The 17,092-nt window shown below is 45.7% G+C and overlaps 1 protein-coding gene across 1 annotated transcript in view; it reads right to left on the bottom strand.

The window, feature by feature from the left end:
- Positions 1-10,263: 10,263 nt before the first annotated feature.
- The window catches only part of RNPEPL1 (arginyl aminopeptidase like 1), a 91,841-nt gene continuing 85,012 nt past the window's right edge, over positions 10,264-17,092 (bottom strand). The window contains exon 11 of the mRNA XM_075340370.1: positions 10,264-13,884. Within this exon, the coding sequence (XP_075196485.1) occupies positions 13,642-13,884 (243 nt within the window). The 3' untranslated portion in view covers positions 10,264-13,641. The remainder of the gene's footprint in view (positions 13,885-17,092) is intronic.

Raw genomic sequence — 17,092 nt, 5'->3', positions numbered from 1 at the left:
ACGGGAACAGATAAAAAATCCTCAGAGCTCTGCAGAGCGGGTCGGAGCAGCAGAAGCGCCCTGAGAAGGGGGCTGGTGCATGGTCAGCAGAGACCGGGACAGCTGTCCCATGGAGTCGGCAAAGGACTGGGAGATAGCTTTAGAAAACGATGCTACCCAAGCCGGGGGTTCGGCCACCGGGACTGGAGCAGCCGGAGGGACCCCTGAGGAGGCTCCAGGCTGAGGCACTACCATGTTAGAGCAGGCATCACAATGTGGATATGTGCTCGGTTCAGGCAGAATGAGCTGACATGCAGTGCAAATAGAGTAAAGCCTTGCAGCCTTGCTCCTAGTGAGAGACATGCTGCTGAGGTGGAGGCTCTGCAGTAAAGAATACACTCTTTCAGAATGACCCCCAGAGAGTGTATAATAAAGTCCACAACCAGAGGTTGTGGCTTACCAGACCGCTTTTGTGTGCCCTCCGGATTCCACAGCTTGGACCCCCAGACAGATGCAGTAGCTGCAGCAGCCAGCGCCGATCAGTGTGTAAACGCTGATAAAATGGCGCCGGAGGGAGGAGGGGGGGCGGGGTTGAGTCCAAGAGCGGGAACTGGAGGGCCAAGGAGAAATACAGGGGAGGTGAACATCTCCTCAGAGAGGAGTGTCCTCCCCTCTGCTGAACGGCCGGTGGGCGGCGCCGCACTGTTCCCCTGCATGACTGACATGCAGGGGCAGTGAAATCAAAACTAGGCCGCATCTGAAGCCGGGGCCTAGATTTTTCCATGCGGCCGACGAGCAGGCACCCTCGGTGCGGTTCTCAGGAAAAAACCAGAGAACCGGCCGGAAATCACAACAAAGTGAAATAACACACTCTCCCCACAATAAATGTACAAGGGACCCCTGAATAACGTCTCAATACTTAGCTTATGAGACGCAGGGCCAGGTCCCTGAGGGGTGAGCGCTCCGTCCGGCAGGATCCTGACAGGGCTGCGGATGGAGACCGGTCTCCTGCAAAGCAGTGAGAACCGTGATGGCTCCCACTTCAAGCCAGAGCCTCAGAGGATGGTGAAGGAGCGCGGCATGTGAAGGCTCCAGCCTTGTAAAATCAACCTTAACAGCACCGCCGACACATTGGGTGAGAAGAGACATGCCGGGAGTCCAGATTGGACCAGCTTTTCTTCCAAATCTTTGAAATAAAAAATCAGATGAGAATGCATGTGTGTGTGTGACCTCCTGAACACAAAGCATTGAACTGGTTAGATTTGTCATCCAGGGGGTGTATATGCTCGGAGGGAGGAGCTACACTTTTAGTGTAGTACTTTGTGTGTCCTCCGGAGGCAGAAGCTTTACACCCGTGGTCTGGGTCTCCCATAAGGAACGATGAAGAAAAAGACGTCTCAGAGGAGATCCCATTTATATGTATGAGTACATGTGTGGCCAATACAAAGGACTGGCTCATGACTTATTCCTTCAAAAGACAATGTGAACCAGGGGGCATATACTGCGAGTGGAAGAAAGTCTATTCCGGTAGTTTTAAAAAAAAAACGGATTTTTGTGTACTCTCCGTAAAATCATTTTCTCTTAAGGCTACTTTACACGCTGCGATATCTGTCCCGATATCGCTAGCGTGGGTACCCGCCCCCATCTGTTGTGCGACACGGGCAAATCGCTGCCCGTGCCGCACAACATCGCGCAGACCCGTCACACATACTTACCTGCCCGGCGACGTCGCTGTGACCGGCGAACCGCCTCCTTTCTAAGGGGGCGGTCCGTGCGGCGTCACAGAGACGTCACTGAGCGGCCGCCCAATAGAAGCGGAGGGGCAGAGATGAGTGGCCGGAACATCCCGCCCACCTCCTTCCTTCTGCATAGTGGCCGGGAGGCAGGTAAGGAGAGGTTCCTCGTTCCTGCAGCGTCACGCATAGCGATGTGTGCTGCCGCAGGAGCGACGAACTACATCGTTACTGCTGCAGTAACGATAATCGAGAATGGACCCCCATGTCACCGATGAGCGATTTTGCACGTTTTTGCAACGATGCAAAATCGCTCGTCGGTGTCACACGCAGCAACATCGCTAATGCGGCCGGATGTGCGTCACAAATTCCGTGACCCCAACGACTCCGCATTAGCGATGTCGCAGCATATAGGGAGCATGGGGGAGCTGCCAGCAGTAAACATGAATTATGGGGGAACTGCCAGCAGTATACAGGGAGCATGGAGAGGCTGCCAGCAGTAAACAGGGAGCGTGGGGGGGTTTGCATTATACATGGAGCATGGGCGGCTGGCTGCATTATACATGGAACAGGGAGGGCTGGCTGCATTATACATGGGGGGCTGGCTGCATTATACATGGGGGGCTGGCTGCATCATACATGGAGGCCTGGGGTGAATTATAATATATGGAGGACTATGGGGCGCAGTATAATAAACGGATTTTTGTGTACTCACCGTAAAATCGTTTTCGCTTAGCCATCATTGGGGGACACAGGACCATGGGTGTTATGCTGCCCATCCATAGGAGGACACTAAGTAGATGCAAAAGCATAGCTCCTTCTCTGCAGTATACACCCCCTGGCCGGGCCAGGCAAGCTCAGTTTTAGTACACAAGCAGTAGGAGAAAAAGGCAGTAAAAACTTACCTCAACAGAGGAACATGAGAAAAAAAAAAAATAAAGAGTCATAACCAAATAAGGTACTGAGAGAACCAAGGCCCAACAGGGCAACAGGGTGGGTGCTATGTCCCCCAATGATGGCTAAGAGAAAAAGATTTTACGGTGAGTACACAAAAATCTGTTTTTCTCTGACGCCTCATTGGGGGACACAGGACCATGGGACGTCCTAAAGCAGTCCATGGGTGGGAAAAATAAAAACAAGACAACGCAACCCAAGGACTAGGAACCAGTACCAGACAGCCATGAGCGCCTACTGAGAGAGGTGCTCTACTGCTGTTTGCAGAATTGTCCTACCCAGATTTGCCTCAGCTGAAATCTGGGTATGGACTCTGTAATGCTTTGAAAACGTATGTAGGCTAGACCAGGTCACAGCCTTACACACCTGTTCCACTGAAGCCTGATGCCGAATGGCCCACGAAGCACCAACTGTTTGCGTGGAATGAGCCCGTAGCCCACTAGGAATGGGCTTGAGTTGCAAGCGGTAGACTTCCTGGATCGCAGAGCAAATCCAGCGAGCCAGAGTCGCCTTTGAAGCTGCCTGTCCCTTCTTAGGCCCCTCAGGAATGACGAACAAGAGTCAGTTTTCCTATAGGGGGCTGTCCTGGATATGTAATATCTGAGAGCTCTGACGAGGTCTAACGAATGCAGAGACTTTTCCACCCTATGAACTGGGTGTGGACAAAAGGAAGGCAGAACAATGTCCTCGTTCAAATGAAACGGGGTAGGAACCTTTGGAAGAAAATCCAAAAGAAGGTGCAGAACCACCTTGTCCTGGTGAAAAATCAGAAAAGGCTCGCGGCAAGAGAGTGCTGCTAGCTCCGAAACCCGTCTGATGGACGTAATTGCCACCAGGAACGTTACCTTCCAGGACTGAAAAACAAGGGAGGATTCCTTGAGAGGTTCAAAGGGGGACCTCTGGAGACCGTCCAGAACGAGATTGAGGTCCCATGGTTCCAACGGCCATTTGACGGGGGAACTAGATGGGAAACGCCCTCGAGGAAGGTCTTGACCTGCGTTTTTTTGAGCCAGTCGGCATTGGTAGAAGATTGAGAGCGCTGAGACCTGCCCTTTAAGGGAACTGAGAGCCAACCTGCAGAAAATCGAGAATTCTGGGGATGGCCAGAGGCAGAGGCTGGACGTTAGTTTCCCTGCACCATGAAAGGAAGATTTTCCCCGTATGGTGGTAAATGCGGGATGAAGCAGGCTTTTGGGCGCTGATCATGGTGGAGATAACCGCGGGCGAGAATCCTGCTCTTGTTAATACCCAGGTCTCAATGGCCATGCCGCCAGCTTCAGGGCTCTGAAGTTCTGATGGGAAATGGGCCCTTGTGTCAGCAAGTCTGGGATTTCTGGAAGGCGCCACGGTACGTCTGCGAGCATTTGTTCTTATTCGGCATACCAGGCGCGCCTGGGCCGGACTGGTGCTATCAGTATCATCGGGACTCCCTCTACCTTGATTTGCCTGATTACCCGCGGCAGCAGAGATAGGGGTGGAAATATGTAAGGCAGGCGGAAGTGGAGCCAGGAGCAGACTAGAGCATCCGCGCCGATGGACTGCGGATCGCGTGACCTGGCTATGAACGCGGGTACCTTTGCGTTCAACCTTGAGGCCATTAGATCCACGTCTGGTGTACCCCAGCGAGTGCAGATGTGTAGGAACACTTCTGGGTGGGGAGACCACTCTCCGGCGGCCAGGCCTTGGCGACTTAGAAGTCTGCTGCCCAGTTCTCTACTCCCGGTATGTGTACCGCTGATATCACTGACCCTGTCGATTTGGCCCAGCTGAGGATCCTGTGGGCCTCGAGATAAGCTGCCTTGCTGCAGGTGTACCCCTTGGCGATTGATGTAGGCTACAGCTGTCGCATTGTCCGACTGGACTCGAATCTGATGACCCGCTAGCAGAGGGCAGAATGCCCTGAGCGCGCGGAAGATCGCGCAGATTTCCAGGATGTTTATGGTTAGGGAAGACTCCTGGGGTGTCCAACGTCCTTGAGCAGTGTGGTGCCGGTACACTGCTCCCCAGCCTAGGAGGCTGGTGTCCGTGGTCAGGACCAACCAGTTCGCTGGGAGAAAAGATCTCCCCTTCAAAAGGGATGAGGACCAAAGCCACCAGTGGAGTGCGTACCTGACTGAGGGCGTCAGGTGAAGATGTCTGTCCGGGGAGAAGGGCTAGCTGCAGTGGGCGGAGGTGCAGTTGAGCAAAGGGTACTGCTTCCATAGCCGCCACCATCTTGCCGGGCACCTTCATGCTGAATTGATCGGAGTGAGACGGAGGACATAGAAGGCAGCATACCGCTCGTTGAAGAGCGATCGCCTTGTCCAGGGGGAGATAGATCAAGCCCCGACGGGTGTCCAGGGACATGCCCAGGAAGGTGAAGGATCGTGATGGGATCGGGAATGATTAGTCTAGATTCACTAGCCACCCTAAGCGGGATAGGGTGTCCACAGTGATCTGTACGCTGGTTGAGTAGTCGCGGAAGGAGGGGACCTTGATGAGGAAGTCGTCCAAGTGAGGGAGAACGACTACTCCCCTGGATTTACAACATGATAACATCAGATTTATAGGACTCTCATTAACCCTTGAATCACATAATCTCTGCACATAATAATAGATGCATGTCCCTAGCTAACCCTCCTGTGGGGTTAAATACAATTGTCGGGTTGGTGTAGCCACCTGATTTAAACCCTTTATACATATCCAGGAGATAAATTTACATTTAGTAATCTTAAACATCTGCTATAATTGTGGGTTAACACTGATTCTCTAACAATATCGGCACCTTCTTCATATTGTATATTAAGTAGGAACAAAATAGTTTCCCTACTAGCAGAGTGATCAATGACAGCTGGAGGAAAACTACAACTTTTAACCCACAATTCTATGCAGCTATAACTGGAACATTTAGCCCGTGGTGCTGTGTCAATTATATTGCAGAGATGTATATATTATTGGGTTTTCTTATGTCCTAATATAACACACTGGATTTATAAGGTGGTTGTATTCAATCCTTGATTTTTATAATGTCAAAATATTAAATAGTGGGTTATGCTGGTAATTGCAAACCGTTATGACTATAGTGGATGTTGGATTGATGCAGCCACCTGTTTTGATTCCCTGGATATGTCCGGCAGCAGTATCTCTATTTTAGCGCTGTACCAAATTCTAACAAATGTGCGGTTCTCCTATGTCTGCTGACTGTGCTGCTGATTTCAGCAACGTCTGCAGCCTACTATTATACAACTTATGTACAGATACGATTTTATACTCATACAATATTGCAGGATGTATTAATATCATGGCATAGTATATTTGATTAAAGTATATCATTAGGTATCTGTTATAAAGGTTGGAGGCTGCATAATACTATTTGGACAACTGGTCTTTGTCATACTTTATATGTTACAATATTTTGGAAAGCCGATGATTGTTTATTAATAATTATAGGTGGATTTGCCCAGTTTGAATTTTGTTTTTATGTTTTTATGGTGTTTTTTACCTGCACCTGATAAAATAAATATTGCACATTAATGGACTGTTTGATCGCCTCTTTTTCCTCTTTTCTTGCTAATTGTTAATTGCGATTGTCCTGATAGTCCTGATAATCCATATATTTAAAATAACTCATGAATATGTAAAATTATGATAAAAATTGGATCTATGTGGATATTCGGTATGGTCTTAATGTTTGTATATCCCCTGGCGTGAAGGACGCTCATGGCGGCCGCCATGACTTTGGTGAAGACCCTTGGTGCGATGGCAAGGTCGAAGGGTAGAGCTACGAATTGAAAGTGGGAGTCCTGAACTGCGAAGCGGAGGAACTTTTGGTGATCTGGGGCGATGGGTATGTGCAGGTACGCGTCCTTGATGTCTAAGGCGAGGAATTCCCCTTCAACCATGGATGCAATAATGGACCTTAGGGACTCCATTCTGAATCTCCGTACGTGCACATGTTTGTTCAGGTGTTTGAGGTCCAGGATGGGTCGAACTGACCCATCCTTTTTGGGGACCACAAAGAGGTTGGAATAAAACCCCTGAACTTCACGTCGTCCGGGACAGGTATTATCACTCTTGCTGTTTGGAGCGAGTGGATTGCTGAGAAAAAAGCTTTGCGTTGTTTTCGAGCCTTTAGGGGGGGGTTTGAGAGAAAGAACCGACTCGGGGGTCGGGTCCTGGTAACCGAAAGACACAAGGTCTTGCACCCATTTGTCGTCTGAGGCGGCAGCCCAGATGTGTTGAAAAAAGCCGCAGTCGACCTCCTACAATGAGTGTGTCTTCCGGGGCGCCGAAGGAGTCATGAGGGGAGAAAACGTCGTGGACGAGTCCTGGACTATTTCGGTCTAGGCTGCCATGACGAAGTGGGTTTCGGGGAGAGCTGAGAAGGTCGGTCCCTGCGTAGTCCGTGGCTGGCGGCGGGGACAGCACGGGATGTCGACCAACCAGTGAGTTCCGAAGGAGCGGAACGAGGACTGTGGACGTTTGGTGAAGGTCGTCCTGGACTTCAGGTGGGGGAGGGAGGTACTCTTTCCTCCCATGGCGTCAGAAATGAGCTTGTCCAGACGTTCGCCAATCGGTTTGGAAAAAAGGGAAGGCCCGTGAGAGACTTCTTGGAGGCAGAGTCCGCTCGCCATTGTTAGAGCCAGAGAGCTCTATGGATGGCTATGGTATTTGAGGCGGCAAACGCTGCGCAGGTAACAGCATCCATGGAGGCCTGCATGAGGTACTCCGCCGCAGCGGTAATTTTGAGCTGTTACCTCTGTGAAGGTATGAGGGAACTGGGATTCCTCAAGCGAAGTGTTAAGGAATTCTGCCCATACCGAGATCGCCTTTGCGACCCACACAGAGGCAAAGGAGGGCGAGAGGGTGGAACCCGCGGCCTCCAAAGCAGAGCGGGCGAGGTGCTCCACCTGTGTCTGGGCGTCTTTGTGGCAAAGCGGGAGACCAGGGGGCGTCGACCGAGGGCGGATCGGCCCAGCCCTTAGGGGCAGGTGAGGCAAAAGGGTACCGGGACTCCATGAGTTTTCGGTTACCGAAGCGCCTGTCAGGCTTCTCCCTTTGCTTTGTGAGGATATCCTGAAACTCTGGGTTATCAGCGAAAAACCTTTTGGGGTGTCCTTGCCCTCTTAAAGGAGGCCGCATGGTCAGTGGTAGTGGATGGGGGATCCTCCACATGCAGAGTTTGGTTGATTGCTGCTATAAGGGAGTCTATTGCAGTTTGATCATCTGTGGAGGCTGAAGCCAAGGAATCCTCTTGGTATAAACAGCATTCTCCCTCCTCCAGCTCTTCAGAAGCCGTGGAGCGTGTGGGAGAGCCTGCCCTGTGTGCTTCCGAGGGAGAGCCCGCTGGAGACAGCCGGTCGTGTGCTCTTTTCCTGAAGCATGTGCCCGGATTACCTTAGAAGGATCCTCCATAGGGGTATCCTCAGGCTGCGTTCCGTCCAGGGACCCAGAAGGGTGTGGAGGACGACATTGCATAGCCAGCACCAGGTTCTATGACAGTTTTTCCATGGATTGGGACAGAAACTGTGTCCATTCCGGTGGGCTGGGAGCCCTAGGCTCTGGGCTGACTGTTGCAGCGGTGGTGGCAGGGGGGTCTTGGGGGGCTATAGGGGCACAGGACTCACAGAGAGAAGAGACCCTCCTCCTGTGTTTACGTGGTAGCTCAGCGTGGCAGGCAGTGCAGGCTGAATAATAGACTATGTGGGCCTTAGCACTCTTAGTGCCCTTAGATTTCTGCATGTTCCTAATAGGAGTATGCCAGGAGGGGGAGCAATACTCAGCAGAGCTACAATTGAAGCAAGCACCTCACCAGAATCAGCCGATGACCCTGTCCTCAGGAAGAATTAAGCTCTATGGAGATCTTCGCACGCTTTCCTGGGGGGGGCGAGGCTTATCGCGGCCGTGCGGGGGGGTGGGGGTGGGGCTTAGCGCTAAAAGAGCGGGAAGATGAGTCAGTGTCCCCCCCCCCCGCTGTGGGTAGTAAAAAAAAAAAAACGGCGGGAAGGGAGCTTCTGATAGTTTTCCTCCCTCTTCCTCCAGTCAGCACACAGCTTGTCACTGGTGGTTATCAGCCGGCTTTTCTGCTAGAGCAAATAAACAGAGCAAATAAAACAGTGTGAGTCCCTGAGCCCTCCCCCCTGCCACCGGGAAATTATCTGCAGGACTTCTGCAAACAGCAGAACTTCCCCTTCCTCCAGCCAGCAAGCTAGAGAAAAGTTAACACTGTGTGTGCAGGATCCTTGCTCCTTGCACATAATAAATACTGTAAATGTCCTGGGAACCTTCCTGCAGCGTCTTTTCTCCCTTTTTCTGAGAAACCAGTCAGGGGAGATCTCACCTTGAAACACTGCTTCCGTCCAGGCAGTGAAAATAGCAGAGTCAGATTGCTGTGTCGGTGTCATATTCAACTCAGAGCCTGCAAAGAGGGGCTGAGGAATTGGTGCCATCTTCAACTCAGAGCCTGCAAAGAGGGGCTGAGGAATTGGGCTATAGGGGCACAGGCCTCTACCCTGGGCTTTGGAAAATCGGTGTCTGTGGAACCCGTCGTCCAGCCCAAGATCCAGTGTCGCAGGAAGGGGTACGTGGAGGTGACACTCCACGTTCCCGCCCGTTGATGGTAGTGGGAGATCGGTCCCAAAAGGAAACCGTCGCCCTCAAAAAATAACAAACCTTGAAAGAAAGTGCCTACTACAGACATTAAGCTAAAACTGAGCTTGCCTGGCCCGGCCAGGGGGTGTATACTGCAGAGGAGGAGCTATGCTTTTGCATCTACTTAGTGTCCTCCTATGGATAGGAAGCATAACACCCATGGTCCTGTGTCCCCCAATGAGGCGTCAGAGAAATATGGAGTATTATGGGGTGAATTATAATACATTGAGAACTATGGGAAATGCATTATAATACATGGAGGACTGTGGTGCATTATAATACATGGAGGACTGTGGTGCATTATAATACATGAAGGACTGTGGTGCAGTATTATATATTGAGGACTGTGGTGCAGTATTATATATTGAGGACTGTGGTGCAGTATTATATATGTAGAACTATGGGAAATGAATTATAATTTATGGAGGACTATGAAGCTGCATTCTAGTATATGAAGGGTTATGTGGGACCCTTTATACTATATGGAAGGCTATGTGGGGGCCATTATAGTATTTGGAGAACTTTATACAACAGGGGAAAAAGATACAAGCAGGGGATGGGAACGTTTTGTGCTTAGTCAAAAGGGCTCTTTCCCTCAGCACCCAGCTTTCCCATGCTCTGCTATACATCTCTCAGCACCCAGCTTTCCCATGCTCTGATGTGCATATAGAAGAGCATGGGGAAGCTGGGTGCCGATGACTAGATGGATATCAGAACATAGGGAAGCTGGGTGCTAAGGGAAAGAGCCAAGTGTCAGCATCATTATCCCATACCCCAAGTGTCGGTGTACGTAGAGGGGAGGGGGGGGGCCAGGTTTGAACTTTGCACCGGGGCCCATCAAACTCTAGTTACGCCACTGCGTGCCAGTATTCTACATCAGTGTTTCTAAACTAAAGTTTTGATGCAGAATACTGACAAGTTGAAAAGGACATAAGGTTATTTAAAAATATTAATAAAATAAGCCGGTTTTATTTTTTTTTATTTTGTTTCACCATAGGAAAATTTGCTTACAGCAATACAAAAGAGCATGATATGGTTGATTAGTAAAACAAGAGTCATTGATTTGCTGGTAAATGTGGGTGATTGGAGTCATTTTTCTAGCTTAGACGTCTACATATCAGCAAGTGCTTGTTTACACAGTAAAGCGCTGGTGCAGTTTTTGAAGCCTTTTTTCCAAACTAAAAGGCCCGATTCATCAAAGCATTTCTAGAAGTGTTATGGCATAAAAAAACCTTTGAAAAGTCGCAAAAATTTCGCTCAACTTGAGGATGTGATGAAATTTTAAGACTACTGGTGTTTTCACGCCATTTTCACCCAGCTCTGACAAATTTGTGACAAGTGGTGGCATTCGGAGCAAACAGCAAACAGAGGTGCACGCCACTTGTCCGATGCTTCTGATTCATGAAGAGGCGTATGCCACTTCATCAACTAGGGGCATCTGACTTCAGCACACCTCCTCATCAAGACCAGGGTGAACAACGCCGCTATTGATAAAAGCAGGGCAAAATCTATTCCCACCTTTGTTTAAATGGATAAAAAACCAAAAACTTGCACCTGAATATACTGGGTGAACACGGACAGACAAAAACTGACTTTTTTCAAGTTGTTATGACAATCATACAAAGCCAAAAATCTCAAAAATGTTGGTAACTCCAAAAGCCCATATCTAGTATACAACACTTCCCTTGGGCTTGGTATTCAAACCCACAAATGCCTTAAGGATGTGCTTTCGACATATGTTTGGCCAATAAACAGATGAGTATTTCAGTGTTTACACCAGTTCTGCACAATCATGGCGTCAAGGAAGTAAAAGTATTCCAATATCACACGTAAAAACAAATGTAAAATGGTAATTATGCACAAAGTATTTAACATAATTAAAATTTGTTAAAATAAGACAACTTAAACTCAGTCCAGGATTAAAAAGTAAAAAAAAAACAAAAACAAAAAAAAAAAAAAAAAAAACAACCAACAAAATCATAATTGCTGCATTTTCCATCAACCTAAGAAGTCATAGTAAAAAAAAAAAAATAAAATAATAAACACAAAAAAAAAATAAAAATCGTTTTTTGACTGAAGACCCAAAAGCATAGTGTAAATATAAAAAGAAAAAAGTTAAATTGAGGAATAACGTCAGGCTGTGATCAATCATCTTCAAAAAAGATATGAAACACCTCAAATGATGGATGGGCTACATAGGTCACATTCAGAAAAAAAACTGTTAGCCAAAGTCTGTAGGCTACATCGTCGAAAAAGAAAAATATGAGGCTTGAGTGCAGGACAACCCATTTGCTATATTTTCAGAGTTATACGGTCACATGGTTTACCCTCCAGGAAAGTCTGTAGTGAAGCCCTAGCCTCAGATGTAAAATGCATAGATGTTAAGTGAATAAACTCCAAGCAAACCAACCGCAGGCTCAACCCGAAAAAAAATAATTTACAATACTGTACAAAAGTTTTAAGCATGTGTGGGAAAAATGCTACAAAGTATGATGCTTTCAAAAGTAGAAGTGATGTTAATAGTTTATTTTTATGATTTAGCAAAATGCAAACCGAATGAACATAAGAGAAATCTAAACCAAATTAACATTTGGTGAGGCCACCACTTCTTATAGGTAGACTTCTACAAAGTCAGATTTTGTGGAATTATTTTCAGGGGTATGAATAACCAATTATACAAAGCAGGTGAGAATGATCATCATTTTACATGTGGGTTGAAACAGTCATTAGGCATAGGAATCCAGATTCTCCCACAAAGGTAACATTGTGGAAGACCGTTTCATTTGACAGATAAAACACCATGATGAGACTCAGCAGAGTACCGATAATAAAGGTAGTTATACTGCATCAACAAGGTATCTTCCAAGCAAAGATTTTAATGTGGACTGAGATTTCAAGATGTGTTACCTGCCTTGAAAAGGCAACAAGAAATTGTCAATGTTCAGCACCACAGACAGTCAAGACAAGGAAACTTGGTGGAGAAGAAGAAGCCAGTGGGACCTAACTACAGACATCTTTTGTTTGGAGAAGTTTGTTGAAAAGTGGTGTTCAATCAAGTTATAGCTAAAATAAACATAACTTTGTCATTGAAACAAGCAGAAGAGACTCAACTTTGCAGTTAAATATAGGACCTCAGGTGCAGAAAAACAGCAGGGTGCTCTGGATTGATGAATCAAAATTTGAAATATTTGGCTGGAACAGTAAGCAGTTTGCTTGACAGAAAAGCTAGAGCGGTGCAATGAGTGTTTGCAACGAAAAGTGAAGCTTGAAAGAGGTTCCTTGCAAATTTGGGACTTCATTTCAGCAAAGTTAGTTAAGTAATTGGTCAGGATTAATGGTGTCCTCAATGCTGAGAAACACCAGGAAATACCTATCCATCATGAAATACCATCTGGTAAGCATTCGATTGGCTACAAATTTATTCTGCAGCAGGCTGATCCAAAATATATAAGCAATGTCATTCATAAATATCTTCAGCGTAAAGAAGAAGGCGTAATAGAAGTAATGATATAGCCTCCACAAATGCCAAAATGTTCGGAACAACCTCCCTGACAGGTTCCTTCAAAAAACCAAGTTTACAAGTGTACCTAAAAGAATTGGATGCCTTATTCATCATTTGTATTATTTTTTGTTTAGCAAAGTAGATGTGGCGTACAAAATATCACTAAGTGGGGGGGGGGACTGCAATATGTTTTTAAATTTTTTTTACCACTATTGTTGAATCAGAGGTGAAAATGTGGAAACCCTAAACTGCCCACAATGGCAAACTACAAAAAAAGTGAACACATATCGACTTAAAAAAAAGTAAAATCGAAAGATGAACATGGTGCAAACAAAACAGGGGTGGTGGGAGTTGGGGGTAGAGAAAAACCCTAAACACTAAACAAAAAAAAAAAAAAAAGAAGAGGCACAAATGCACAAATGCAATAATGAATCGGCAAAGAAAGGGAAAAGGTAATCACACCAAATACTGATTTTAGATTTCTCTTTTGTTCATTTACTTTGTATTTTGGCAATTGCTAAAAATAAACTAACACTTTTTTTCATTTTTGTAAGCATTCTTACTCTACAGCATTTTTTCTACACCTGTCTAAAACTTTAGCACAGTACTGTATATCCACCACTTGGCACCTCTTTGCCCTCTGAAGGCTTAATATAGAACATTCTGTCATTGGGCTGAGTGGTTTCCCCACCTGAGCATTCTTGGGTGGTACAGCATTTTGCTTCAACCACCCCAGTGCAAAGAATATCGGCACTTCCTCCTCCCATTGGGTCTGGGCAAGGCACAGCCAAAATGAATGAATGAGACGCTGCTAATGAACACATCGTTTTAAAGTGAGTACTGTCAGGCTGTCACATTCACATCCCTGAGAGAAGAGGAGCCTTGTGCACAGAGCTCAGTAGACAGGACAGGTAAGGCAGTGTCTGACTGCACCACAGAACCTCCCTGAGCCAAGATCTGTTGAATCGTTTTGCGGAGGTTCGGATGTAAACGTCCATGTGTCTGATAGAAGATCTCTAGAGCACAGGATTTTAGTGGTCCAGCAGTGAGGTCTTCATAAAGAGGGATGGTATACATCCTAGATGTCTAAAGAAAAGAAAAAAAAAATCAATCCTAAAAAGGGCAAAATAATGTTCAAAAGAACGATTAGTATAATATAAAAAAAATACATGTATGTGACAGTATATAACATAAGAGGAAAAACAGACTAAACTGTAAATAATAATGGCATTCACAGGCTGCTGAAATAAGTATCTTACTTCCAAGCTTTCCTTTTCAAGACCTGAGGTGCCTGGATTACAGGCCAGTATTTCCTTGTTTATGAAATTCAGCATCATAAATGCTCAAAGCTGTAACTGCTCTGGGCACACCTAGAAGGCTGAAAGCTCCTGGAAAAAATAAGGTTTATTTTCTCCAGGTTGCTGCACTTTCAGTACTGCGGTGGGCATCTTCATAATGCAATTAACCTACAGATTAACCCTATATCTGCAGGTTAGTAGCATTATTGGACATAACAGGTTCGCTTTAAAGGGAACCTGTCAGGTCAAAATAACCCCTATATCTGCAGGTTAATAGTGTTTATCTGCAGATTAATAGAGTTTTAAAACTGCCCGGCCACCACACTGAAAGGCGGCTACTGGGCGGAAGTGAACTTGATTCATTTCCTCTAAGCCAAAGATTGCTGGGAGGATTAAAGTTCATTTCCTCCAGGGAGGCGCCTTTCAGAGTGGTGGCCGGGCAATTTTAAAACTCTATTCATCTGCAGATTAACCCCTATGTAAAATAGTTTTAAAACACTATTAACCACTAGATTAACACCATATCTGCAGGTAAATAGTGGTTTTTGACATAACTGATACTTTAAGGGGAACCTGTCATGTCAAAAATCACTATTTACCTGCAGATATGGTGTTAATCTACTGGTTAATAGTGTTTTAACACTGTTTTACAACACTATTAAACTGCAGATATAGGGGTTAATCTGCAGATTAATAGAGTTCTAAAACTGCCCCGCCACCACACAAAGGCGCCTCCCTGGAGGAAATTAACTTTATTCCTCCCAGCAATCTTCGGCTTAGAAGAAATTAATCAATTAGTGGTTTTTGACATGACAGGTTCCCCTTAAAGTATCAGTTATTATTTCAATTAAGCCAGACGCACGTGAACTTCTCTTACTCCTAGGGACACTGACCACTACTAATCTTTGTTATATTTACAAAAAAAAAAGTAATTAATAAAAGTGAAGTTTTATTTCTTTGTGAATGTCTGGGAAACAGGTTAAATCATTCTGTCCTTTGGAGAGTATCAACTGGTTGTGAATTTACCAGATGCTAATGAAGAGATCAATCCTTTTTGATGATCCACATGTAATTCACATTATGTTAATCTATTATAATTAATGAATTATATGGTTAATATGATGACATTACTATGTGCATGCCCTTTTGGTGTATTTAATGGTGACTGGCTGCACTATTTTGCTGCAGACTCAAAATCTTGAGTGGAGTAAGCTTGAAAATCAACAACAAGGTCATTGAAAGTGTTATCCATTTTTTTTTTTCCCATGCACAAAATGTCTTTTTGGCAGCCATAGAACTGGTACAAATCAGTATATCATGTTTAAGCATATAGAAAAGACTAGTCAAGCAGATGTTTATTTAAATATTGATGAATTCATCTTTTCATGTCAGTCCATGTCATCGATTCCAGAAGTGAGAATATCCTTCATTTTAGATGTTTATAGGGGTTGGCCACTACTAGGATAACACCTTCTGATTCCACATTTCCCCCAGATGAAATAAAAAAAAAGCTTTTACCCACCTTGCCAGCAGTGTCGGGATGAACAGGACGTTGTGACGTCACGCGAGTCCCTGCGTCCAATCACCACCGGCTTCTCTCTCCCCGCCTTTGGAAACAGAAGCAATCAACAGGAAGTGAACAGAAGCCGCCAAGCTCAGCTCCTGTTTATTAACTCATTTGTCTGAAGGCGAGGAGAGAAAATCCAGCCATGATTGGATGCAGGGATCACGTTAGGTCACAATGTCACGTGAGCCCCAGGAACACGAGGCCCGACGCTGCTGGAATGGCGCCAGCACAATAGGTAAGTAAAGGCTTTTTTTAATTTTACCTGGGGGAAACGTGGTAACATAAGGCGTTGTCCTAGCTGTAGTCAACCCATTTAAAGGAAAAACTAATCTGTTTTCTTGAATTTTAACACGCTCAATGTTTAGTTATCACATGAGATACATGGTCACCAGTATTATCTGATAGTGGCCTATTCCTCTACAATATAATACCACTTAAACCATCAAACCACATAATTTTCTTCTGTACTAAAGCGTTTCCTATAGTTCCAAAAGAATCATATAATTTTATATATTCCCCCTGGAAGTCTGTTATATTGATAAGACATTATGTATCCAGCCAAATAAAAAGAGTGAAGTATGTTTTATGTATTCAGATATACAACTTTATTTCTGCCTTCAAAGCCTAATTGACAAGCTGCAGTTTATACTGAGCAGTGAGGTTACAGCAGCAGGGAGGAAAAGGGAAGAGCTTGTCAATCAGGTTAGGAGGGCAGAGAATGAGTATAGCTTAAGAATACACTGGATTAAGATTTTAAGAATATATGTGACATCAAAATTTGATATAATCCTTCAAAAAGTATTACACAGCTATTCTGACATGGATTTTTTTTTTTTTTTACAGTAAGTACACCAGCCTTGTCAGGTGTAAGATGTATTCAAAGGGGATGTCCACTACTTGGACAAGCCCTACCCATTCCCCTTCTTACCCACCGTAAAAATAAATAAGTCTATACTCGCCTCCGGGGCAGCAGCGGTTCCAGCGATTTCTGAAGCCACGTTCCTGGAACACACATAACATTGTTAGGACATGCAAGCCCCGTGACCAACCAGCGCCTGTCTCCCCGTCTTCAGACATTTGAGCAGCATATGAGCGCTGCACTGACTTCCTACTCAGATATCCGAAGGTGGGGGGAGGATGCCAGCACGGATTGGTCGCAGGGCTCGCGAGTCATAATGTCACGTGGGCCCTGGGAATGAGTCTTTAAACATCACTGGAGTATAGGCTTATTTATCTTTACGGGGGCACACAAGGAGAATGAGAAAAGTGTGTTCAAGTGGTGGACAACCCCTTTAATGATGTGTAGAATTTGCATGGTAAACTCTGGTGACAGAATCATGTGGGTTGCAACAAAAAAAAAAAAAAAAGTCAAGTTTAAAATGTAACTGTGGAGATTCAAGCATTTAAAGACTTTTGCACTGAAAGTGTT

This window comes from Anomaloglossus baeobatrachus, chromosome 3 (genome assembly GCF_048569485.1).
Source record: "Anomaloglossus baeobatrachus isolate aAnoBae1 chromosome 3, aAnoBae1.hap1, whole genome shotgun sequence".
Classification (NCBI taxonomy): domain Eukaryota; kingdom Metazoa; phylum Chordata; class Amphibia; order Anura; family Aromobatidae; genus Anomaloglossus; species Anomaloglossus baeobatrachus.
The sequence above is the reverse complement of the archived record's forward strand: the minus strand, read 5'-3'. Positions and strand labels throughout refer to the sequence as shown.